This window comes from Panthera leo, chromosome D1 (assembly GCF_018350215.1).
Source record: "Panthera leo isolate Ple1 chromosome D1, P.leo_Ple1_pat1.1, whole genome shotgun sequence".
NCBI classification, from domain to species: domain Eukaryota; kingdom Metazoa; phylum Chordata; class Mammalia; order Carnivora; family Felidae; genus Panthera; species Panthera leo.
Window position 1 is genome coordinate 33,729,316 of NC_056688.1, and position 27,128 is coordinate 33,756,443.

At 33.3% G+C, this 27,128-nt stretch overlaps 1 protein-coding gene across 1 annotated transcript in view; it reads right to left on the reverse strand.

Annotated features, from left to right (window-relative positions):
• Window positions 1-27,128, reverse strand: part of CNTN5 (contactin 5) — a 536,456-nt gene that overhangs the window by 347,475 nt on the left and 161,853 nt on the right. Inside the window, exon 7 of the mRNA XM_042907110.1 lies at window positions 7,238-7,340. Coding sequence (XP_042763044.1) covers window positions 7,238-7,340 — 103 coding nt within the window. The remainder of the gene's footprint in view (window positions 1-7,237; window positions 7,341-27,128) is intronic.

Sequence of the window (27,128 nt, forward strand, 5' to 3'; positions counted from 1 at the left end):
GTCATAGCAGATAAACTGATGTTGCTTTATGGCATATGGCTTTTTTATTACAGAATAACCCCAAGTTTGCCCTTGTGCATGGGGTCATTTAAGCATCAATGACCAAATTTTACTTCTTTCTTGTTGGTAGCTATGTGACATATCTAGTGATCTTTTTGGGGTCTGCAAAAGGTCACATGATGAAATGAAATCTGTCAGAAAACTGTAGCTAATGTAATATGGTCAGAATTTTCAGGGCCAAGACACATGAAAGGCATCTGGAGACTTCTGTCTGACCAAACCAAGGCAGTAACATACTTCCTGTTATGAAAGATTGGCCACATTTCTCATACCTGAATTAAATTCAATAAATAAGGCCAGCAGCAACTGCATGTAAAAATACTCTAGGGATACAAAACTTTAGCACAGTAAGGAAGACAGATATACACAACTGACCCCATAAGGCACTCTAAACGGTAAAATATAGATGGTGATACAGTTCCAATGGTAAGAGATTGGATTTCAAGTAAAGTAGGCAGGATTCAGCAGAGAAGCTGCATTTGACCTGTTTCAAAGACCAAGTAGAATTGTGAGGGCAGGATATTTTAGACTGGCAGAAGTGAGTTACAAGACCACAGAAGTGGAAAAGTATGTATGGATGAGGTATAGGAAGAGGTGTGGTTGATTGAGAGGTAGAGATAAGTTTGAAAATGTAAAGTGGAACTTGTGTCAGTCCACCCTTCTTACTCTGTTTTGTGATATGAGGGCTGATGATAAAAACAAGATGGGAACCTCTGAGCTTTCAGCTTTAAGTAATTCCAGCTCTTCTTGTTTTTCCCCACAACCCTAGAGATGATAGCTGCTTTCTGCAGTTACTAATGCACCATACTTTAAAGTTCCCATTTTACTCTGTGTTGTCTTGTTAACAAGTTATATAGATGAGACTTAAAAACTGAGCACGATCAGTTGAAAATATCACCAACTTCCAATTACATTTGGAGAGGACCATTGAAATGAAGTATGAACTAGGGACCTACGGGATTTCTTACTTGCATTGTCCTTTGATCTCTTATCTCTCATTTCCTTTCAGGAGTATTGTGTTCAGTGTTTAAAGCAGACCTGATAGATACCAAAGACACCCCTTCTCCCCTAACTAACGTCTCTGAGCTGAATGCTGAGTAAGAAAAGGCAACACTCTCCATTTCTACTTCCTGCATAAGCTACTTTAAAATATTATGCAATAATGTAGTTAACAAAAGCAGCTAATTAAGCCTGCCCGGCTCTAGACTCTTAATATTCAGCGTGAGTAGGTAGATGAGTGGCCAGCAAAAAAGAATGTTTATTTTAAAATTTTCATTTCCAATCCTGACCCAGACCATTTCTTTCTTTTCAGGAAAAATTCCGTCTAGATTATTGGGAGACAAATGGATATTATATTCTTCCATCAGTGTGGGTAGAGTTTCTACTGCCTCTGCTGATAATCCATTTTTCCCTGTAACAACTTTTTTTTTTTTTTTTTTGTCACAAACTTCTACATTAGACCCAGTCTGATTCTGCTAGTTTAGTCCCAAACTGTTGGAATTTCAAGCCCTCTCACCTCGATGAAACTGGAGAACAGTGTATGAGCAATCTCTTGATAATAGCATTCCGTATGTCTGCAACAGCCTTTTTATTTCCAAAGTAATTAATCCCCATTCTTTTTTTTTTTCTTCACTTTTCTGTATTTCTCAGGCCTTTGCATACCTTTGTTCCCCTATGGATGCTTTTTAAGCATTTCCCATTTTTTTTGGGGGGGGGGGTGGGAAATTCTACCTTTGCAGAATTGACCAGTACTAAACAGAATGTGTCATAGTCACTTCACCCATATTTTCTGTACTCAGTATTGTATAATTCTATTTGTAGAAAGATTTCTACAAGTATAACTCGTTCCCATGTTGCATTCTGCTGCAGTAGCCTACAGAGAAACCATTTGATTTTTCCTAAATTCAGATTTAAATAAGATTTATTTAGAAGACAACTTGCAGCTTTTTGCTCTTGTATTGACTTTGTATTTAACTTCAAATTAGGCAGATTGGTGAACTGGTGTGATGCTATGAGATAGTGAAATTCTATAACCTAAAATATTTTTTCTTCTACTGTTTTTCTTTAAGAATAAAGAAAAATATCAGCTTATATATTTTTAAATGATCTGTGAAACTATGGCTGCATTAATTTACATCTTCTAAATTATAAGAACTGAATACCTTTAGAAACAGATTATATAGAAGTAGATGTACTTACTTTTTAAGATGAATAAAAACGTAGTTTGTGAGCAATGGATCAGTATTCTGATATGTTTTCAAAGTTGTTAACAATCAAAGAAATTTCCAGTATGGCTTATGATATTCATGAATGATATCATGGGTCAGAGAAAATTCAAGAGATGGAATCTATCTTTATTGTATTTAAGTCTCAGTTTAAACTGGAACAAAACCGATGGGCAATGTAACTCTAAAGATAAAAATTGACTGTGGGAGGACACCTCAGTCAAAGTGTATACTGTTGCTTATGTAATGACAGACTGAACTGAAAATAGTCCAGCTAAGTCCAGCTAAATGTATGATGATAGAATGAGAATAAGGATGATGGAAATCCTTAGAAATTAGTACAGTACCTGGAACATAGTTATTTCTTAAAACCTCCAGACTTGTACTCAGTTCTAGGTCCTTTCAAGGTACGTTAGCCCATTTGCATTTACCAGATGAGCTATAAAAGCACACTTCTTGCTTTTTGGCTCCTTTGCATTAATGAATTAATTATTTTTCCTTGAGAGAGGAGTATCTAGGAAAGTAGTGGATTTAATGAATGACATGATATAAATGGTGATTTCTGGTAGGAAGTCTGAGTTGCTCCAGTAAGGGTGGGAGAAGGTAAAAGTGGGAACAACAAAATTTTGTACTTTTGATCTCCTTGTTTGTCCTTCATGCCATTATTGCATCAAATATCACTCTCTCTGACATATGTATTTCACTATGTCCTTCACACTGGTATTTATTTATTTTCTGATTTATTTTTTAATTATTTTTTAAAAATAGACTTTACTTTTTAAGTGCAGTTTTAGGTTCACAGATAGCATAATTAAGCAGAAAGTACAGTTACAATATACTTCTTGTCCCATATACCCAACAGCCCCCCTCCCATATTATCAAACACTTCATCAAAGTGGTACAAGTATTACAATTGATGAAGCTATATTGACAAATTATTATCATGAAAAGATGATAATGTAATTTAGGGTTCACTCTTGGTTTATTCTATAGGTTTTGACAAATACATAATGACGTGTCTCCAACATTATAGTATCACACAGAATAGCTTTATTACTGTAAAAGTTCTCGGTGCTTCATCTAGTCATTTCTCTTTTCCCCTAGCCCTGGCAATATTGATATTTTTACTGCATCCATAGTTTTGCCTTTTCCAGAATGTAATATAGTTGGAATCATGCAATAAATAGCCTTTCTAGATTGGCTTCTTTGATAAATCTTCCTCATTTTTAACCTCATTTTATCCCTCAAAGGAAACAACCAAACTTTTCCTAAGAATCAATAGGTAAAGGAAAGATTTTTGGGATCATTTTTTTAAAATAGTAAGTATAATTTGGACATGATAACATGCCTTAAGAATAAAATAAAATGAGAAGGAGAAATTGTAGGTCTAAGAGAGATACTGGTGGAGTGAGGTAAGAATAAGCAGGAAAAAGTGAGGACTAAAATATAAGTGTAAATGTAGACATAAATGAGAAAAGATGAGAGGGCAAGAAGTAGAGGTATGAATGTAGGTGGATTTGTTTGGGAGATTAGGAGTTAATCAAAAGATTTTATGCATAAAAGGCTATTTATTGTTTATTTATTATGTGTTACTAATAAAGACTTGAATTGTATTAAGTAGACAGAACCTTTCTGAGTTTATTCATTCCTGCAACAAATATTTCCTGAGTGCTGTTATGTGTCAAGCACTGTGGTAGGCACTAGGAATAAGTAAAGAATGTAGTCATGATTCCTGCTCTCATGGAGTTTAAAACTTATTCCATTTGCCTCCCTTCTCTGTCATCTTCCTCTTCCCCCAGACTTCCTCCTTTGCTTTGTGTACTGCCAACAGCTCCTCTGGGCTTGCAGGTAGGCTTCTGGTTGCCTTTAGCCATGCGAGCCACCAGAGATGGGGAGGCATGAAGAAAAAGAAATAAGGAAATGAATTTCCTGACCCTTTCCTTAGCCATGTTCTTTTAATGTATTTCTTCAGTGTCTATAGTTGCCTTGGGGGCCACAGCCCACTCCATATATCCAGCTCTTTCTGGTTTTGGTGACATTATTATCTCCTCCTCCTTTTTCATTCTGGCTTAGGGGTGGGAATGACTTCTTGGTATCACTAGTCTACAAATGCCTCAGTTTTTTTTTTTTTTTTTTTTTTTTGGTTACCTTAACCTTGCTCATGGATATTGAACATGTGCCTTTAGTAAACTCTTTTGAACCATATGAGTTGTATCCTGTTTCCACTTGGATTTATGCCTGATCCAGTGGGGAAATAATCAGAGAAACTGATATGTAAATAATATAAAATTGTATTAAGGGTTATGATTAATAATACCCCAAATATTTAGATAAAGAATAATGAGTGTGAGTTACATAAAGTAGTAACAGCTTTTCTCTTTAGAGGGTTATATTTAAGTTCAGGCCAAAGGATAAGTGGGAGTTAGCATGGAAAGAACAGGGAAGAGTGTTCCCTATAGAGGGAAAGCAAGTGTAAAGGCCATGAGATAGCAAAGAGCTTGGTATCCTCTATGCCAGAATTTGGTTATAATACCCCATGAGGAACATTTGGTTAAAACACTATGTGGACAGACTTAAAGGGGATATCAGCTTGAGTGGCAAGGTCCTGATCAGTATCTAGTGGTATATAATAAAGTTCTTGGGCAGGCAAAGATCCACCAGAGAATCATGTCCTTGTTAAGGTGGGAAACAGCTCAAGTGGGCTGTGGGAACTAAGCAGATGCTCCGGTATTAATTTGAAATTTCTATGATTATGTTGGGATGCAATAAGGATCTATTCCACATGATTGTGTACTCTAAAAAAATTAGCACCTGGGTGGCTCAGGTCATGATCTCAAGGTTTGTGGGTTTGAGCCACGAATCGAACTCTCTACTGTCAGCATGGAGCCCCACTTTGGATCCTCTGTTCCCTCTCCCCCCGCCCCCCTGCTGCTCATCCTCTCTCTTTTTCTTTGTCTCTCAAAATAGAAAAAAAAAAAAACATTAAAAAAAGTGTTTTAAAATAATTAACACATGTAAAGATGTTATTTTTAAATTTTGTTTACTTTCATCAGTGGTAGGTTAATCTTTAGGTAGAGGTAAACTCTTCATACATGCTTTTTTCATAATTATGACACTTCATAAAAAGGATATCAAGTGAGCAACAGCCTTTCTTGATAGGCTGTGTGTCTTTATCTTCCCTTTTGTTTACTTATGTTGGGGAAAATGGGGAGAAGGAGTAACAAAGGAGTGGAAAAGATGAAGAAAATAAAGTATTAAAATAACATAATTTGACTGTTGGATTCCACTTAGAATGAAAGGGATTTTAAGGATCAATTTACTAAACGTATTTTAAGAATTCCAAAAGCAAACACATCTAACTTATTAAATAATCCTGCCGGGGGAAATATCCCAAATTATTTTTTTTTTCCTCTATAAATCCATTTCTGTAATTTGTTTTACAATATGACCTTCTTTTGTTTGTAGTTTTAATGCAAATTCTGGCATTTAGGAATTACTTAACTGCAGGAAAAAAAGAGAATTATTTAACTGCAGGATATACTAAAACCTTTGGCATTAAGTCAAAACATATTATTTTTGTATTTATCAGAATCCAGCTGATTACTCAGGACATTTTCAGGCATACTTGACACCTCAGTATGGCAAATAGTGAAAAACAATAATTTTAAGGTTGATTTAATCATGCCCATTTAACCAGTATCTTTAGGTTTGGAAAGCTTCCTCAGATATCAGCCCAAATACCCCCTAGATGAATTTTTAGTTCTTGAAATATATTTCTACTTACAAGCATATTTTGCTTACAAATGGAGTATATAACAATTTATTTTGTTTTCAGTCTATTATGATCATGCTTCTACTCAGATTTAAATAGAATTGCACATGTGTATGTTATTTCAATCAGTTTTAAATTTTAAAAAAGCATGATGTTCACTATGTTCATTCCTTAAACCTCTTCTTACTATGGATTTTTGTATATAAATTTACTATAAATATGAATTTTTCAAATTTACTAATATTTTTTCTCACCCATAAGCTAAACCTACTTTAAGCACATTTATATAGCATGTTTTATCTCCAAGTGCTTTATAGCTATGTTGTGGGAGCTAGCTCACCACAACTGAAGTTAAATGATTAGTAACTCTGATAGAGATGCATTTATGTAAATTATAATTACAGAGTCTAGAAAGGACCCTGAGGTCTTATCACCTTAAAAATACAAAACAACACTCTGTTTAAAATAAATCATAATACTCTAATCAAATATAATCAAAATCTTACTCCTGCCTCTATGCTCAATAGTCATATTATAAACATCATTGACAAGTGATTATATATATTATAGGATTTAAGCCCTCAGAAATAGAATCATTAAGTCTAGCAGTCATTATAGTGTGATATATATCATCTTTCTCATTTGGGGAATGATTGCATATTGTACATATTGACAGCTGGTGCTATCATGTTATCATTCTTTCAGAAAGTACTAATCAATTGGCTCACTGTAACTACTATCTTTATGATTTTTATACTGTTGTCTCATTATATCTTATCAGAGTCTATATCATATGCACAAAAAGCAGATAACACCTTATCTTTTTATCCATGTTTTATTTATATCATTGTTGAATGATATTTAAGAATGACATTGAAAATTTAAGACATATAGGCAAAGAGATGTAAAGCTCTTCTTTTACTTAGAGAAGTTTGCTTTATGTTAAAATAGCAAGACTATATACATTACTATTCATAGAAATCACTAGAAAGATAATTATAATTGGTTACTTCATCAATTAGCATCTTCCTGGTTTTTTTTTTTTTTTCTTTTCTTTTTTATGAATAGCTACCAAGGAGCTTCTGGGAAAATTAAATCTAGCGAAATAAGTGATCCAAAAATAAGATATATCACACTTTAATAAATAATTGTATCTAATTATGGAAGAATGTGTACTTACTTGCCAAGTGCAAAGCATTCCATCTTAACAGTTGTTCCCTTAGCAGCTGTAACCGTGAAAGGAAAATGGACCTCAATTTTCGGCTCATATTCTCCCATCACACCTGGCAAATAGAGAGCATTCTTTAAGCATAAAATTAATGTCACAATTTCCTTCGAATTCTGGAGATGTTACATTGAAAAGCACCGTGGTTTGGTTGTTAATGTCTGTTTGATGACTGCTAAATTTTTAATGCATTGAAGTAAGAAGTACACTTGGACTCAGTCTGAAGTTGCATGTATATTCAATACCATTTCAAGTAATAATTATTAGAAATGTTAATCAACACTGCTAGTTTAGTTACTGATTATATTCCAGGGGAAATAAATATGAACATTTCCCATGATAAATGATTGTGTTTTTTTTCTAAATAAGTAAAAACTTTCTTTATCATTGTCATAAAAATGAATGCTTATTCATTAAATCAACATATATTTACTGGAGGACAGCTATGCTAACCACTAACATATACTTATTGAATATTTATCATATGCAAGCATTTTGCTAGGCATTGTGGGGATTATTAAGATAAATCAGCCATGGGCTATGCTCTCCAGCACTCAGCAAGTGTATTCTTAGACAATGACTCAAGTATAGAAGAAGAGCAATATATATAAAATTATTGTAATTCAAGATAGGAAGTGATGAGTGCTATGAACAAGATATCCTTAAACTATTATGTACATTTGAAGCACTATATATATAAGAATAGTTAGGATTTGAATAAGTAGGGAAAAGATAGGACAGAAAGCAAATGAAACTCTAAGAATAAAGACAAAAAGGTGGGAAACTACCAGAAGTAGGAATATCAGCTTTTCTGGAACGTTTGGTATATGAAGAGAAATGATACTGGGCAAATTTGGAAATATAAATGGAGTACAAAAAGTAGAGGGCTTTGATGACCAGAGTAACACATTCAGACTTTAATCTGTAAATAATTTGGACCACTTGGGTTTTGAATAGAGGAGTGGTATTCTGCTGAGATGTATATACTGAAATTGGAGCAGAAACCAGTACATCAATAACATTATTTCAATAATGCAAGATAGAAAGAATAAAGGTCCAAACTTGAATTACAGTGGTAGAGAGAGAGAGAGAGTGAGAGAGAAGAGGCACTAGACAACAACAACAACAACAACAACAACAACAAATAAGTGAGCTTGGCACACATTGAGGGTGGTTGCTGGAGACAAGGGTGTGGACCTCTTCAATAATGACACTAAGGCTTTCAGCTTCGGGGCTGGATGGTGATGTGAATGAAAGGAAGAACACAGCTACAGTGGAAAAGCTGATGACACTCAGTTTAGGAGTACTGAGTTTGATACCTGTAAGATATTCAGAAGAATCTGAGTAGACAACGCAATGAGGGAATGAAGCTCGGAATGAGTTCTGGACAAGTGACAGACATTTAATGTCATCATTTAGAACTGGCAGTTGAAGCTGTGAGATTGGATATGACTTTCACCTAAACAAAGACCTAGCTGAGGACTGGTGAATTCCTGTGCTAGTGCTCTCAAGCAACCGAGGAGCTAATTTCCTCCCCCAAATTTTAGGAGATCCTGTATATAAAGCAGTATAGAGGAGATAGTTATAATTTAGTACAGATGTTTCTCTGAGCAGCTTGTGTGTGTTTGGGGATGTTTGTTTTTATGGGCATGTGTGCACATCTAGGTCCATGTGCATGTATAGATAGTGCTATGTGTAATCCCTCTTTGTGTATGTGTGTGAGATGAGAAAGGACAGGAGAGATGAAAACTAGAAAGAGTAAGAAAAGTGATATAAGATATAAAGGCAAAATGTACTGGATGTACAAAGACAGAAAAGGTTACCTTTGGCAAGAAAACTTTTATGTATTTATTATCTATCTATCATCTATCATCAATCATCTATCTATCAATTATTAATTTGATATGGGCCTTGAAGAAAGAATGTGGCCCACTTTAGATAGAAAGTATTCAAATTCACTGAGGACAAGAAGATAATCTTTGCTTTTTCTTTGTTAGTGTTTTGCAAAGTAATCATAGACAAATATCACTGATATTTGCACCAAAAAGATTGGCTTCTGAACATAGCTTTGCTAATGACTTAGACTGTTCCATCTCTGATAGGTCAGTGACTTGGGGGTCTCATTTTTCTAATCCATACTCTGAGGGAACAGAAGAGAATTACCACTGATGTAATGTATTACTCCAATACGCTGATTCCTTTGATTGCTTTCTAGTCCAGTGTTCACTGAACCAAGAGCCTGATTTGTATATAGCAAGTGAATTGAGCGGTTAGTCTTATTTTATCAAAATGAATGTTTAAGCACTTCTCTTTCTCAACACTATTTCCTCTTCTACCTCTTTTCTCAACTATATATGAAATATAAAATTGAAAGGTTTGAATAAGAAGCTTCAAATTACATTATCTAATTTGAGCTGCACTATAAGGTATAACTCTTTCTAATTTTACTCTTATAGTGAAGATATAAGGACAGATGAGAAAGCTCTTCACCTTTCTTGTTCTTTGACAATTGATTACATTCAGCAATTAAGTTTTGTCCTACATTTCATGGGACAATTATGTTAGAGCTGAAGTCCATGTTAGTGTATATAATTTATCTTTTTTTTTTTTTTTTTTTTTGATGAGAGAGTTAAGAGTCAAAGAGGTCAGGTAACTGTCTCAAGTTCCTATAGAATGCTGTTGGCAGAATGGCAAAAATAGGAATTTTCTGACCTTAGGTGTTTAACAGCTATTTGCTTGACATCACTCTATTGAGGAATTTCAGTCACAACAGTTCAGGCATAACCACATGTACTATATCAATCATTGACTGTCTGTCATGGATTAATATCCATATCCATATTTTAATTTCAAGTTTTATTATTTCAAGTCATATGTGGTGTAGCTTGTAATTTGTTTTGTTGGGTAGGGTTTGATGTTAAAGGAAAGAGAAGCAGTCCTATAAGACACTTAGTTAAATATCAAAATATTAGGTCTATCTCTTTATTCAAGGTAGTTCCTTTATTTTTATTTTATTTTATTATTTTATTTCACTTATTTATTTATTTTTTCTCCCTGGAGACACTGGATATGTCTTCATCTCTTTCTCCATACCTTTTCTGGGATAGTAGGCTGCCCTATTAAAATTACATGCCATTAGAAGATGACCCCAAATTACCCTAATTCCTGATAAACAAAGGTCTTCCAGCTGAGACAACATTATTCTCCTTATGTCTTCATGGTTGTTTTGGGTTTTTTTTTGACAATTCAAATATAAATTTTATTTTTTTATTTATGATAAATCATCTTTTTTTATAACTTGATTTATTATTTTTTAAAATTTACATCCAAATTAGTTAGCATATGGTGAAACAACGATTTCAGGAGTAGATTCCTTAGTGCCCCTTACCCGTTTAGCCCATCCTTCCTCTCACAACCCCTCCCGTAACCCTCAGTTTGTTCTCCATATTTATGAGTCTCTACTGTTTTGTCCCCCTCCCTCCCGGTTTTTATATTATTTTTGTTTCCCTTCCCTTATGATTATCTGTTTTGTCTCTTAAAGTCTTCATATGAGTGAAGTCATATGATTTTTGTCTTTCTCTGACTAATTTCACTTAGCATAATACCCTTCAGTTCCATCCACATGTTGCAAATGACAAGATTTCATTCTTTGTGATTGCCAAGTAATACTCCATTGTGTGTGTATATATATATATGTGTGTGTGTGTGTGTGTGTGTGTATATGTATATATATGTATATACATATATATACATATACATATATATATATACGTATACGTATATATATATATACGTGTATATATGTACATATATATATATGTATATATATATGTATATATATACACACCACTTCTTTTTTATCCATTCATCCATCGATGAACATTTGGGCTCTTTCCATACTTTGGCTATAGTTGATAGCACTGCTATAAACATGGGAGTGCATGTGTCCCTTCAAAACAGCACACCTGTATCCCTTGGATAAATGCCCAATAGTGCATTTTTGCACTATTTTTAGTTTTTTGAGGAACCTCCATACTGTTTTCCAGAGTGGCTGCACCAGCTTGCATTACCATTGATTTTCTTGTTTATTCCAATTACTTGCAAAGAGTTAAGGTGCTTTTCCCTAAGTGGAATGTAATTTCAAGTACTGTTTCTTTAAGTGTTTTGCAGACTAGAGAGCCAACAACATCCAAAAAAAATGGAAAACTTACAAAAATTTCATTGTACATGTTTCAACTCTAAGCCTAGTGATAAATAATCTTTGAAGATGTTTCATTTGTAAATATCTTTTTTAACTGTCTTTAGCAATTTGAATATAAATATGTAAGTATTGTGCTGGGTAAGTGACCTGGTAAGGAAATAAAAGCCCAAATAAACAACAACAACAACAACAACGCAACACCAGTAAATAATAATGATAATAACAATAATGATAATGACAAATATGAGATGGAATGAAAGGAAAAGACTAAATAGTTCACATTGTGCCTATAGACTTTGTGCTATGTACTCATCTTTTTGGGACATATTGAATATCAACTTGTGATTTGTAGATAAGTGATGTAAATCCCAGCTCCAGCCCTGGCTCTATTGAAACATTGAGGCAATCACAAACCCTCTCTGGGTCAATTTTCTTCTATACAATGCGAATGTTAATATTACGAATGATTTAAAAATCTAGAAGTATGTTAGGGAATATATATTGCACATTCATATGTTCCTCTTTACTACTGTAGTCAAATAAATTAAAAGTTATAATCTTTGAAAATGTTATACAGATGCCGTGTTTTCAATTCCAAAATGGAGTCCTATCTGATAAGCAACAATTTCACAAGCCTAGATAGACAACATATTGTTTTCTCTCTTCAAAAGTACATATTTCTCTGAATCATAGTTTCTCAAGATGAATAATTGTTATGTAAATAAAGGGATTGATGAATCTCTTGGCAAAAGGAAATAAATAATTTGTGTTATCTTCAAATAAATGTACCATTATGAGTAGTATTTATCTAAGGAGATTGAAAATAACTAGAAGTGTTTATTATTAGATGTTTTTCTTGACTATTACATATATTCTGAAAATCAGAGAGACCAATAGATTTTGTTTCCCTTTCCACACACCAAGAAAAATTTGATCAAGGGGATGCTTCACACTGTAATTGGTTTCCATTGATTACTGAATTTTAAGACGTATTTTCTTCTCCTGTTCTTGACACTGTGATTTAGAGAAATATATGCATCTCTCTCCACCATAATCTGAAAACTCAACCCATGTGCATCAATAACTGGGAAAAATAATTTATAAAAGTAAAGTCTAAAGAAATCAACTGTATATTTTTTCCTGAACAAAACAATAAGCTCTCTAGCTTTAAAACAATAGTCTCGATAGAGAAAATTTGAAAAGTTTAACAAAGAGTTGAATATTCACTATGAGAAGTATGTTAAAAGCTTTCCTTTTATTAAAAAAAAGTTTTCCATTTTTAGGAAATTAAGTATGTTTGATATTTTTTTAATGTTTATTTTATTTTGAGAGAGAGAGAGCATGAGCAGGGGAGGAGGAGGAGAAGGAGAAGGAGAGAGATGGAGAGAGAGAATCCTAAGCGTTTTCATGTTCAGCCAGACATGGGGTTTCATCTCACAATGGTGAGATCATGACCTGAGCCAAAGTCAAGAGTCAGAAGTATAACCGACTAATCCACCCAGGTGCCCCAGTATGTTTGCTATTTTTATAAATTTGTATTTACAAATACAATTACAGAAACTTCACTGTAAAAATATCTTCATAACCAAAAACATAAGTCCAATTTAAAACTCTCATGCATGATTTTCTTACTAAGTTTTCTTTGACTTTGTGCATTGTGTGTGTGTGTGTCTGTATGTGTGTCTATGTCTGTGTGTCTGTCTGTGTGTGCCTTTCAAATATGAAAAAAATATTGGTACCTGCTATGATTAGCAGCTGTATTCCTATATAGTTTATTCAAATATTTATTTCTACTAGTATATTTTTCCATTAAAAAGAGAAAGTAAAATGCCGCAGATATACAGTGGACTTTCTTCACTGCATTAAGCACATTAAACACAAATTGCTATATTCACAGTCCTTTCTATAAGAAACTAAAACTAGTAATATAGAAATAATATAAAGGTAAGACAAGGCAAACCTAAGTTATGAGAAAGCAGTTTCGACACACACACTATCTGGAAGGTAAGAAGATCTATTCAAATCAGAAGGTAAGACTAAGCCAATTGGAAAGTAAAAAAACAAAAAAAAACAAAAACAAATAAAAACTATGTATAAGAGCTGAATTGCATTATTGGGAAATATATAAAGGAAATAGCCATATAATCCTATTACTAAGATTCCTAGGACTGTTTGGATTCAGCTACTTTACAGTCTTAGTCCCCATGGAGCCAGGCCATATTGCAAACCCTAATCTTGGAATTTTTGAATCTCTCCTTTATCTTACCATGCCATGTATTTCCTGAAAACAAAAGTCTCTTATTTAAGTTCACTGGAGTGAGCTTCTATACCTTATAACTACCTAGAAAACCACATTACCTTTTAGTTCTAGATTCTTTAGCATTATTCAGAGAAATTGCTCCTTCCAGAAAAGTTTCTTACCTATAGCTGTCTATTTATTCATACAGTAATCACTGAGAGGTCATGGGACTTAAATATCCTTGGAGGAATTAGTTCTGCTAGCTCATTTGATCAGCTGCCTAGTTGCATAACTCAGGGAAAAATGTGACAAATGGGTTGTTTTAACTATTGTTAAAAGTTTATTTTTACACTTTAATCTGCACAGATTGTTTTCTCACTTCAGTCTTGTTATTGAGAATGCCAGCATTCCTGCTGTTAGCACTCAGATTTCAGATACTAAACATACCAGGCCCTGATTTACTTTGTAAACAATTCACCACATATTTTATTTTATAAAAACTCTTATGGGTTTCAAAAGCTTTATGAATAATATGGTTCAAAAGATAAATCTTTCCAGAGGGGGGGATGCCAATTATCGCAGCTTCATCATGGGGCTTTATGTGCATTAAAGATTCTAGATGTAAAGAAAGAAAAAACTTTTTGAACACCTGCTGTAAGCCTAGTGCTGTAAGTGTATGTAACTATATTGTCATTTAAATCTTACAAACACAACAAGGTAGGCATGATTATCTCCATTTTAATTAAGAGGAAACTGATTATTTGAAAGGTTAAATAACTTGTTCAACATCACTGAGCTATTAAATGACAGGTAAGAGCTACAAATCTAGGACTACATCAATTCTGAAGCCAACTCCCCCTCCTTATTCTATGTTGCTCCCCAGGAAAAGTTCCCACTGTTTGCAAAGCAGAATTCATTTAGTCATTTCCAATTTTGTAGACAACTAAATTCCACTTCAAATACAGGGTATTTTCTTACCCTCTACATCCTCCCCCTCCCCATCCAACCAGGTTAATCTCTGTTTCTTTGTCTGTCTGTATCTCTCTCTTTCCATTTCTAATTATCTTTATCTATCTATCTATCTATCTATCATCTATCTATCTATATGTATATCAATACCCATATCATTTCTCAATATATACATATACATATATGTATATATTAGAGAAATAGTACTATAATATACATATTTTCTATATATTTGATTTCTCTATATATTCTATTTTTCTATATATTTCTATATATTCTATATATATATATATATATATATATAGTATATATTATAGAACTGTTTCTTTTTTTGTAAAACTAATTACAATTGTAACTGATTGTTCAATCTGATCGCACTGTATCCCTTTGCTCAATTTCTGTTTCTCTTGTAATCTATAAGCTTAAGCAGGACAGAGACCACATTGTTTTGTTACCTTTGTAATCTCAAACAGTACCTGATACAAAGTCAGTGCTCAAGAATACTTGATACCTTAACCAAAGAATCTATTTGTCAGGGTACCTGGGTGACTCCTTTAAGTGTCTGACTTCTGCTCGGGTCATGAACTCACGGGTTACAGCCCTGCGTTGGGCTCTGTGCTGACAGCTCAGAGCCTGGAGCCTCTTTGGATTCTGTGTAGCCCCCTCTCTCTGCCACTTTCCTGGTCAGGTTCTGTCTCTGTCTCTCTCTCAAAAATAAATAAACATTTTAAAAAAAAGAATCTTTTTTTAGATGAAGGCAGAATCATTGGTAATCACAAAATTCAGGTTTTTAAACTTTTGTAGTGGGTGGCAAAGGTGAGATGGAGTGCAAATTCAAGGGAGGCAAATAGGTTAAGAAACAGAGAGGTCAGGATGTTGAATGGATCATTGTTATAAATGTGGATGTTACCCAGACAGAGTAACATTGGTAAAGGAGGAAGACTAAACTAAGAGGATGAAACATTACTGCAATAGAGTTCATTGCAACTACTAAAAACATGCCATGATCCTTTCTCTTAATTTACTGATGTTTTCATTTCTTTGTTTTCCACTCAAAGACTTCAATGTTCTAGTCCTAAATTATCTTTTCAACTTTACTTCTTACTCTTCCCCTTCATGCATCTATGCATGATTATTCTATGTAACAAAAATGCTTGTTATATTCAAAAATATACTTTACTTGTAACTGGTTATGAGCTATCCACATGCTGTGTGCTCTTATCTAAAAATACCTTAATATCATCCCATGCACACTAAAGTTTATCTATCAGTAAACTTCACTTCACATTCCATCTCAGAAGACAATGACAGCAATGGTGATGATGAAAAAGGGAAAGAGGAGGGGAAGAAGAAAAGACAGTTGAGAGGAAGGAGAAAGAGAAAGAGAAGAAAAAAGAGAAAGAGGAAGAAGAAAAGGAGAATAAATAAAAAACGAGAGAGAAGGCAAAAAAAAGAAAACAAGAAAACATCCACCCTCCTAGTAAAACACAAACAACTTCAAAATAACCCCAGAAAGAAATTTTGTCCCATATTTCTGGATTACCGTGGTGTCTTATTTCTTTTGATACTAATTATGCTATACTATGCATTACAGTTATTTATATACAGCTATTCCAATTGTCTTACTAGTTGAAAGCCTCATGGTCAAATCTGAATTCTGCTATCTGGCCCTAGTCTGTCTTTCTGATGTCTTTGAAACGTGTCCTTCGAACTTGCAGGTTGTTATAAGCAAACTTATCTTTTTGTATAGCTGTTTTAACTCCTTACTCTAACTGCTCATCTAAAAGTAATGTGCATTTTCCTTTATAATATTCACTTGGCTTTCATTACTCAGCAGAATAGAGCTGTGACATACTGCCAATCCAGTCTTTTCTCGAAAAAGCCATTCAAGATTCCAGATCAACACTTGAATCTGTTGGTTTGTCTTTCCTACTACTAACACAAGAGCTATTGTCCTGAGCCAAGCAAGCAAATAAACAAAGAACAGCAGACAGCAAATATAACAAATATTTTATATTTAATGCTAATTCTCTGCTTCAAAGACTCTGCTTAGTGGTGATTTAAAGTAAAATCTGAACCCTCTAGCAATGCATTGAAAAACCTTACTAATTTGTACTTTTCCTCTCCAGTTAATCTTGTATTTAGTAACTCTTCTCACAAATCTTACTCTGTAGTCACACAATACTTTTCTCCATTTCTCAAAATAACCATGGCACTTTACAACCACATGCTTTTGCCTTTTTCTGTACTTCATGTAACCTCTCCCTCTATTTAATAAACTAACATTCAGTTTTTAAAATCATTCCCCAATTTCATCTCCCCATCTTTAGAAGAATTAATTTCACTCTACTGTTTTCACAGTGCACAGTTCAAAACATTATTTTAGTGCATATCTCATTGCATTTTAATGATGTTTACTTCTTTATATTCCTCACTGCATTATGGTTTCTAGCAATGAGGAAATGGAGTTTGTTCTTTTGTATCTGCAGTGCCAATGTATAAATTGATGAACTTCTATCTGGCTACATGTCATTCTTTGGATGAGCCTGGGTTCCTTGGTTCATAGTTTCTCCCATTGAATTCTTGATTTCATTTTCCTACTAAAATTTTGATTCACTATCTTGGATTGGTTCTTACAAACATTTCTTTGTTCCTCATTTAAAGCTTGAAAGTGTTTCAGGAGCAAACCAAGGAATTTCCTCATAATCTTTCTAGGATTTCATGTTCATGTCTTTTCTGATTTCTTTCCATAAATATAATGTAATTTAAATCTTTGACCTTAATCTCTGGTTTATTTGGTCCCTGATTCTGCTATCTTTTCCATCCAATCTATTCTGTAAACAACTCCAGCTTAATCTTCATAAAATAATATTACCATCATTTATTTTCCTCTCTTAAAAAATTAGCGATTTCCCATTGTCTTATTGATAAAATTTAAACTCCTCATTTTGTCATGTAAAGCCTTCAAAATCTGCTCCAAACCTAATTTATCAACCTTAGTTTTCACTTGAGTAGAATAAGCCCACTGCTCTGGTTAGACTGTCTCCAAAATGGCACTTATTTATTCCTGTGTTATATTTAAATTATAAACCTATATATCCATTAAAATACTCTCCATTAAGAAAGATGGATTAAGTTTCTTTCATCAGGATTACCTTCCACAACCACAGTACTCAAAATGATGGCTCCATTCCCTAGATTCTAATAGCATTTACTACTTACATTTATCATCTCTACTTAGTCATGTTTTATTTAGTGTTTAATGTTTACATGTCCTGTTTCTCTAATGAGATAGATAATTAATTTGTGGCTAGAGCCATGCCTTAAACTTATTTTTGACTTATTAAACTCAGATCATTGTAGTTTCATACACATAGATAGTCTTAGTTTACTATAAGCCAAGTAATAAGGGATAGTTATTGAGCATGAATTATACATATAGCATAGAAAATTCAAATTCATTTAAAAATTTTTCATTACTCAGGACTGGGAAAACATCATAATCCAGAATTTGCTCCGAATCCTTATAGGTAATTTCAGATTTTAATATCATTTGGGGAGAAAAATTAAATTTACCAGTTTTATTCTGTATATATATATAAATGAAAGATACAATATTTAAAAAATGATTAACCCATTAATATATTATGATACTGTTTTTTTCTTGGTCATTAAAAAAATTATCTTAGGTTTTAATACTGATGAGATGGAGATTCTGAAGCCTGTTAATGATGGATAGATTAAACCACAATGCATTTGAGTTTTCATGTCTTTCACAAAAGAATATGTCTTGGCAATACAGATCAACTTATTAATGTAGTTTCCTTATTATTAAGTTTAATAAGTTTCCTTATTATTTTTCTTTGTTGAACATATTATCCAGTATTAAGCCAAAATAAAGGACAAAAAGAATTTAACCACAAAATAATTATAATTATTGAATATAACTATTCACATTAAAAAGCAACAACAACTAGGAACTGGTATTTAATAGACTGCAAAGGGTACACTTTTGGTTTTTTGTTTTTTTGAAAAAAGAAGGGAGTGAACCAGAAAAAGAATTTGTAATGGACAGGGTGTCTTCCTTTGCAAATTTTCCTACTTCCACTTGGGTGTGGGTAAATGCTTCTTAAAAAGAACCAGAAGCAGGGCTTCTCACTTTCAGTGAGTAAGTGCTCACTGAAAACATGCTAGTTATACACATGTTGGATTTCTAACACTGAAAAGTCTTTGGAAATCTGTTTGTTTTGTTTTTGTTTTATTTTTTGTTGATTTTTTAAAATTTATTTTATTTTTCATCATGATGAGGGTACTCTTTAATCCCTATCACCTATTTCACCCATCCCTCCACCCACCTCCCCTCTGGTAACCATTGGGTCTCTATCATTAAGAGTCTGTTTTTTGGTTTCTTTCTCTCTCTCTCTTTTTTTCCCTTTGCTCATTTGTTTTGTTTCTTAAATTCCACATCGAGTGACATCATATTGTATTTGTCTTTCTCTGACTGACTTATTTTTCTTAGCATTATACTCTCTAGCTCTATCCATGTTGCTGCAAATGGCAAGATTTCATTCTTTTTTTTATGACTGAATAATATTCCCCCTCTCTTTTTCTCTCTGTATGTCATAAATTCTTTATCCATTCATTTATTGATGGACATGTAAAAAAAAAATAAATTACACATCAACTTATTCCAGCTCAAAAAATTTGTTCCCAGGTTTAAATTGGTTTAGTGAAATAATGGCTTGGGGAAGTAAGCAATTTAATGATGGATGCAAATATGATCTGTAAGGTCTTTTTTCTTAGTTTTAATAGGATTTGTTTATATTGTTAGTCATTCAATTTGTGAATAGTTTTTGTAGGTTATAACCCACTCCCCCTGTTATTTTTATCATCTTTTTTTTACAAGATTTCTAAAGTTGTAGAGATAAATTAAAATATAAAATTACAATTATATAGGAATTTACCCAAAGGATACAGGAGTGCTGATTCATAGGGACACATATACCCCAGTGTTTATAGCAGTGCTAACAACAGTAGCCAAATTATGAAAAAAAAACCAATTGTCCATCAACTGATGATTGGGTAAAAAAGATGTGGTTTATATATACAATGGAATACTACCTGGCAATAAGAAAGAATGAAATCTTGCCATTTGCAATAACATGGATGGAATTGGAGAGTGTTATGTTAAGTGAAATAAGTCATTCAGAAAAAGACAGATATCATATATTTTCACTCATATGTGGAATTTGAGAAACTTAACAGAAGACGATGGGGGAAGGGATGGGGAAAAAATGGTTTCATCAGAGAGGGAGGCAAACCATAAGAGACTCTTAAATACAAACTGAGGGTTGGTGGGGGAGAGGGGAGGGAAAAATGGGTTATGGGCATTGAGGAGAGCACTTGTTGGGATAAGCACTGGGTGTTTTATGTAAGCGATGAATCATGGGAATCTACTTCTGAAACTAAGAGCGCACTGTATACACTCTATGTTAGCTAACTGGATAATTAATTATATTTAGAGGAAAAAAATAAAAAAAATAATGAAATTACAATTGGAGAACTACTGTGACATTTCAGGTCATGCACTAATCACTGTTGGAAGTGTAAATTTAATATAATAATGAAAATTATACTCAGTCCTTCTTTGGAGTTTACCATGTACCAGGTACCTCTCCAAGTCCCTTAGATACGTCAACTGTAATTCTTAGAACACTTAGAATTGGTCTAGTAATTTCCTCATTTTACCTCTGAGAAAACTAAATTAGAAAGGTTAAAACTTGTCCAAAGTCGTGGTTATTAAACACTACAGGCAGAATTTAAATCAGGAAGTCTGATTCCAGAGTCCATGATGTTCTCCACAATTTTATATAATGAATGAATTGTATTCCATGTGTTCTGTACTAAATCAGTGCCAAAGACACTTTGAAGCCAAAGACATTTTTCCATAAAAAATTGTAAGTATGGTTTGGTTGTTATTTAACTTACAAAATGCTGCCTAGTTCGTAATAAGTGATCTAGAATACCAACACAGCTCTTTGGATTTCAGGGTCCTAGAAGCAAGGATTCTTATGGTTAAGAGAGTGGGGAAAATAAATCACCTCTCCTCTCTACATATGCTTTCTTCATGGATGCAGAGACAGACTCAGACAAAAACTTGAAAGAAAGTTGTTTATTTTTCCATATTCTGTTTTTTATTTACTTTTCTTTCCTTGTTCCTTTGCGTATGTTTTTCCATCTGTCTATAATGCCAGCCCAGAACTGGGGCAATTTACAAACTTTTTTCTTCCTCAACACTGCACTCAAATGTCAACTCCGCTCTGCAGTTTCCTGATGGCCCTGTGGAGTTGGTCCCTGCTCTCTGCACATCTGACATACGATACCTCTTTATTTTACTGTTCACACATTGTGGTGTTACTTAACAAAATTATCACCTTGTCTATCTTCCCTATTAAATGATGTGTTCTTTGAGGATCAAAGGGTATATTATTTATCTTGAAAACCAAGAACCAAAAAAACTGTGAAATATGGCATATTCTTTATATGCATCATTAATCTTTTTTATGCATAATTATTCTAATCTTTACAATATGAAGGCGGATATAATCCCTGTTACATGAATTAAGAAACCAAGGTTTGAAAGAGTGGATCATGTAATTAAAATGAGGCAGTACTGGGATTACAAAATAATTAAGTCTGCCTCAAAAGATCTCTGCCAGACTCTCTCTGTCTCTGTCTCTGTCTCTGTGTGTGTGTGTGTGTGTGTGTGTGTGTGTATAGTTTAAATGATACTAAATTCCTTTTTATTATTTTTCATAGTCTTATCCAACTCTCTTCCCTTATAACCCCTTTTTTCTGGGAAATTGTGTCAGTAAGATGTTAAAGTAAAAAGATATAATTTAACTCATATATGCTCTAAAGTAAAAATGACTGGGGCACCTGAGTGGCTCAGATCAGTTAAGCATCCGACTCTTGATTTCTGCTCCAGTCATGATCCCACCATTTGTGAAGTCAAACCCCACATCAGGCTCTACGCTCACAGCACGAAGCCTGCTTGGGATTCTCTCTGCTTCCCTCTCCCGCCTCTCTTTTTCAAAATAAATTAAAAAAATTAAAATTTTTAAAAATTAAAGATTACTGATCTCTAATTCTCTTTGTGGAAATTTATTTTTTAAAGCACAATGCTTATTCACCTAAATGACTATTTAATTGGTGAAATTTTAGCTTGAGTTGTTTAAGTATAATGCCACAGAGGGGGAATAGGTTGTAGATAGTGGGTCTATTGCATTTAGCCATATCTGCCTGAGAGTCCATTTCTGAGATTAGAGCCTCTAAGTTTTTCTCATTGTTTCTTTTTAAAATTTGTTCTCTGCTTTCATTCATATCTGAATTTCAAATTCTCTAAAAGCTGCTTGAGGATACATCTTTTGTTTAAATAAAGTTAAAGTCAGAAGGGCCTGTGGCAGTGACCAACTATTATTGGTCCTATAGTGACCAATAGGACAGCTATTTATACATAAGAATAGTTTCTAATTTGGCTATATGTAAGATATGTACTACATGTATTTCATTATCTGGATGTCAGGATGACAGCAAAAAATTTCTTTATATTACTTTTAATTAATTTATTAAACCAATGAGTGATAGAAATATTCTGTAAGATTCTGAATTTGATATAGTCTTCATTTTATTTTCTTCATAATTATTTTCTTTTAGTACTCTGACATTTTAAAAGAAAGCCTACATTTAAGGGAAAAAAAAGTGTGCTGTAATATCAAATAAACCTACTAATTATTAAGGAAATTAGGCTATGTATTCTCTTGACAGATATTTTGTCAGATAATTAACACACTATATAACAGGCAACCTTACATTCTCCATAGATGAATTGTGTCATTCCCCAAAATCAGCATAACCCCAATTTTACTTATATGGGTTACTCGTTACACTCTAATTTAATACATTTGATGGATTCGCTTTCTTGATGAATTGAGAAAAAAAATCCTCACAATGTGTATTCCAATGAAACTGAGAAGAAGCAAATATGGTTCTATTATAGACATGCTACTCATACTGAGGATCATCTCTAAGTATACCCTTTAAATTTGAAATAGGTAATATTGAAGTAATTCAAACCCTTGATTTGGCAATGATGTCATAAGTGAGGCCTAATGATACAATGGAAAACACACTTACTATGAGTTAGAGGTCTAGTTCCACATGTCCTACCAACTCTGAGCTTGAGTGAGGTCCTTAATGGGCTGGCAACTGAACAATGAAGTATAACATTTAGCAATGTACTTTTTAGAGTCATACAAACATAGGTAAGAGGACCTGTTAACCTGTCCAAATGGCAGATTCTTTAACTATAAAAGAAAGATAGGCTCAAAATGCTGTTTTGTTGTGAAGAACGAACAAGAGAATGTATGAAAAGTTTTCAGCACAGGTGCCTGATGCATAGGAAAAATATCAAGCATTATGAAGCCTTCCACTAATGTAGCTGCTATCTTCCTTACACAGCACCGAAATATATGGGTTATAAAATAGTAAGATGAATCATTGAGTTTTAAGTTATGGTGAGTTTTGAATAATGGTGAAATCATACTTATAAATGTAAATGGTCTCCCAGTATGTCTACTTTGAAGAACACATTTATTTGAACATATTAGTTTCAGTACGTTTATTTAAAAAATAAGAATTGATTTTTCTGAAAAATTTGCAAAATAGCTCATTGGGATGAACTGTGAAAGAAACACTTCTAAATATTACAAATTGTTTTCCAGAAGCAGTTTTAGAACCCTCAATATCCTGGATGTGAATTTCAGCACTGAATAACAAAAGTGATCACAAAATAAAAATATAATTCAACAAAGAAGGGTATCAGTAAAGACATATATTCAATATCCTTGCAGGATAAGAGAACCATTAAAATATCTACCATAACATTATTCAATTTTAGACAAACTAAACTAAGACAAAATGTTAAAATTGGTTCAGGAGAAAAAAATGGAAAGAAATTATTTAAAATGATTTGTAAGGAAACTTAAGTTTATTTTTATAAACTTTATTGGATACTCAGAAAAAAATCAGGTGGATCATATTAAGAATAGCAGTGCAAGGCAAGATGAAAACAGACAGCACAGGGAAATGGGCACCTTATTAATAATAGAAAGATTGCCTAAATAAAGTGAAAAGACCTATGGCACCCATGGCAGCTCAATTATGAGGACATTCTTCAAGAAACAGTTTATTAATCTAAATTTCAATAATTATCTTAAAGGTGGTCTAAAACTATGAATTAAATACATTTAAAAATATTCCAGAGGCAATCAACCAATTGCAGAAATACTTTGATTGCTTTATGATCACTTTAAAGTCACAGTTGCTAATTGAGATAGAATAAAATGTCAGACATTCCCTAACCTGATTGAACATAAAAATTCCTAGTGATGTAGTAAAAAAAAAAAAAAAATCTCTAATGTCCACTTCTGGCTTACTAAATCAGAGCAGCTAAGGGAAGGACCCAGGAATCTGAATTTTTAACAGGATTCTCCCAACATGATTCTGTATATTCTTTCAGCCAGCTTTCATTTGGAAATCCTATCTGGTATAAAAAAGAACTTAAATATGAAGAGGTATGTAATATTAAAAAAAAAAAAACCTCAGCATATGTTTTAGTGTAGTGGGCAGTGGTTCCCAATTGTATGCAATATGAAATATGTGAGAAGTGCTATGGAAAATGAAGATTCCTGGGATTTACAGGGTGAGGACAACTTGCACACAGATATCAAATTACCCTTTCCTTCCAATCCTCTCTGAAGGACAACTGGAATAGAACGACTTCACTAGTGGGGTCCAAGTGGAACATTTGGAGACCAGGTTATCCTGAGAACTTCCAGGGAAAGAATAAGTCTAGGACTTTATTCTTTTTGGAAGTTTCCTGAAGGGTCAGCCTTTAGAGGCTAGAAAAACATTCTTAAAGACACTGCACCATCTCTTAGCTGATGTAGTTTGGACAGGGCTGCTGACTCATTGGACTCACCAGACTCTTCCAGTTCAGGGAGAAAGATCATGTGGACTTAACTCTTGCTAGTACTTTCAGTTGGAAGACAGCTAGCTAATGGGGTCATCTGGGGAGGGAGGAGAGAAGAAACATTCCTTGTGTCTTAACAAAGAAGTGTTTATTAGTAATTTGTTCACCATACATTTCTGGCATTGAAAATACTGATCTGTAGTACCACTTCAGAAATTCTGATTGGATGGATGTTAGGTATGCCCAAATTTCCATTATTTACAAGAATCCAAGATGATTTTCATGCTAGGTTTTGAGGATCACACTACTAAATGCTGGCTTATTAGATGCAATTTTATAGACTTCCAAAAAGTTTTGAGAAATTTTATTAAATGTTATTTCATTATTATTAATTGAAATCTACTTATCATAATTTATATTAGTTTCAACTTTACAACATAGTGATTCAACAATTCTATGCTTTACACAATGATCACCACAATAAATTTAGATACTATCTGTAGCCAAATTTATTAAAATATTATTGACTATATTTCTTATACTGTACTTTTCATTCTTGTGACTTATTATATAATCATAAGTTTGTACCTCTTAATCCCTTAACCTGTTATGCTTCTCCTCCCTGTGGCAACTATCAGTTTGTTCTCTGTATTTATGAGTCTGTTTCTGTTTGTTTGTTTGTTTGTTTGTTTGTTTGTATATCTATTCATCTATTGATGAACACGTAGGTTGCTTCCATATCTTGGCTATTTAAAATTATGCTGAATTAAATAATGTGGAGAAGTAATGTTTTGTCATGGCTAGTGAAGTACCTTAGGTATTGGAAACAATATCTTGGTGAAATGGAAAAGACCTCAGGAGTTGAACTGGAACTGGAATTTGTTAACCATTGTGTAAAATATGTTATTATAGAAAGGATCTTAATATGGGGATAATAAAGTGTCTAAACTTTCAGTTAACAAGGATAGCATGGATACTTGTCTCAAAGGGTTATTGTGAAGATTAAATGCATTACTACATACAAATCAATTAGAAAAGTTAAATACCAAGCTGGCAAATACAATTTCCATGAAGATATCATAAGGTTGTGTGGGTGGGTATTATGAAAGTGGCAGATGATTTTCAATACAGACGAACATAAGGACATGATTTTAGAATAAAGCCAAACTATCCTTATTATATGGCAGATTCTATTCCTGTTTATTGTAACTAACTAGCTGTAAGGATCTTTGACAATTCATTCAAATACTTGCAGACAGAATGAGGAGTCAGAAAGGCTTCTCAAGAAGAGAGAGCAAGAACAAAAGGATTGAGTCAGAAAATTCTGGTGTAAGATTTAAATAAAGAATAATTGAAGGCAAGTGATAAAATATAAACTTTTCCCCTGCTACTCTCTCCCCACACAAAACTTCATTAAAATGTCTGAAGAGTTTGAATTTGCACAGTAAACAATAACAGCAGCAACAAGCACTACAGTCGTGGAACCAGGAAAGTAGTTCCTATCTTCAATGACCCACACACTAGTGAAATACAGTGGAGATTTTGTCATAAATACTGTGTTAATAATTAACTTTTACTAAAGCTTACTACATAACAGGCACTTTTCTAATCACTTTATTCATATTAATGCATGAGTCCTAACAATAATCCCATGAGACAAGTATCCATGCTATTCCCGTGTTCAGATGAATAAACTGAAGTTCAGACAGATTAAATATCTTTTCCAAGGATAATATAGGTGGTAAATCAAACCCAACTTTGTGACCAATTTACTTGAACAAAATAAATCAAAATGGATTCTAGTTTAAATCTCTGAAATGATGCTACTCTTATGAACTTGCTTCCTGTAAGTTTTTTTGATAGATGATAAAGGAGATGGTATAACAGCTAGTTTACTGGCATTGCACCTGCAGCTTTTCTTTTCTTCTATAGTACAGACCATGCCAATGCTTTTGAATGTGAGTTTTGGATAAAGATACTATTCACCTTATATAAATTGTAGTAAAGGTGGTTCAAAGCCACTGATCTATGCAAGAGGTAAAGAGTATTATAATTAGAAATTGTAAGAAAGAGATGAATGAGAATAACATCACAGATGTAGAATTCACAGGGCTTGCCAAACCTATGGAACTTATTCATGTGGTCATGAGATTTGGAGGATTCTCACTTACGCAGATACAATTATATTAGATATTTAGAATAAAGATGATTTTACTAACAACACAGCTGGAGAAGTTAGTTTTCAGGAAGATTCTAAATCGGAAGCAGAGAAATTGAAGTGCTCATTAAAAAAAAAAAAAAATTAAAAATGCAGGTGGGCTTCAGGAGTAGAATCCTGTAAGAATATCTGTATTTATAAGATTAACCATCCTTAAATCATTTATAAAACAATGCCAAGTGTAAA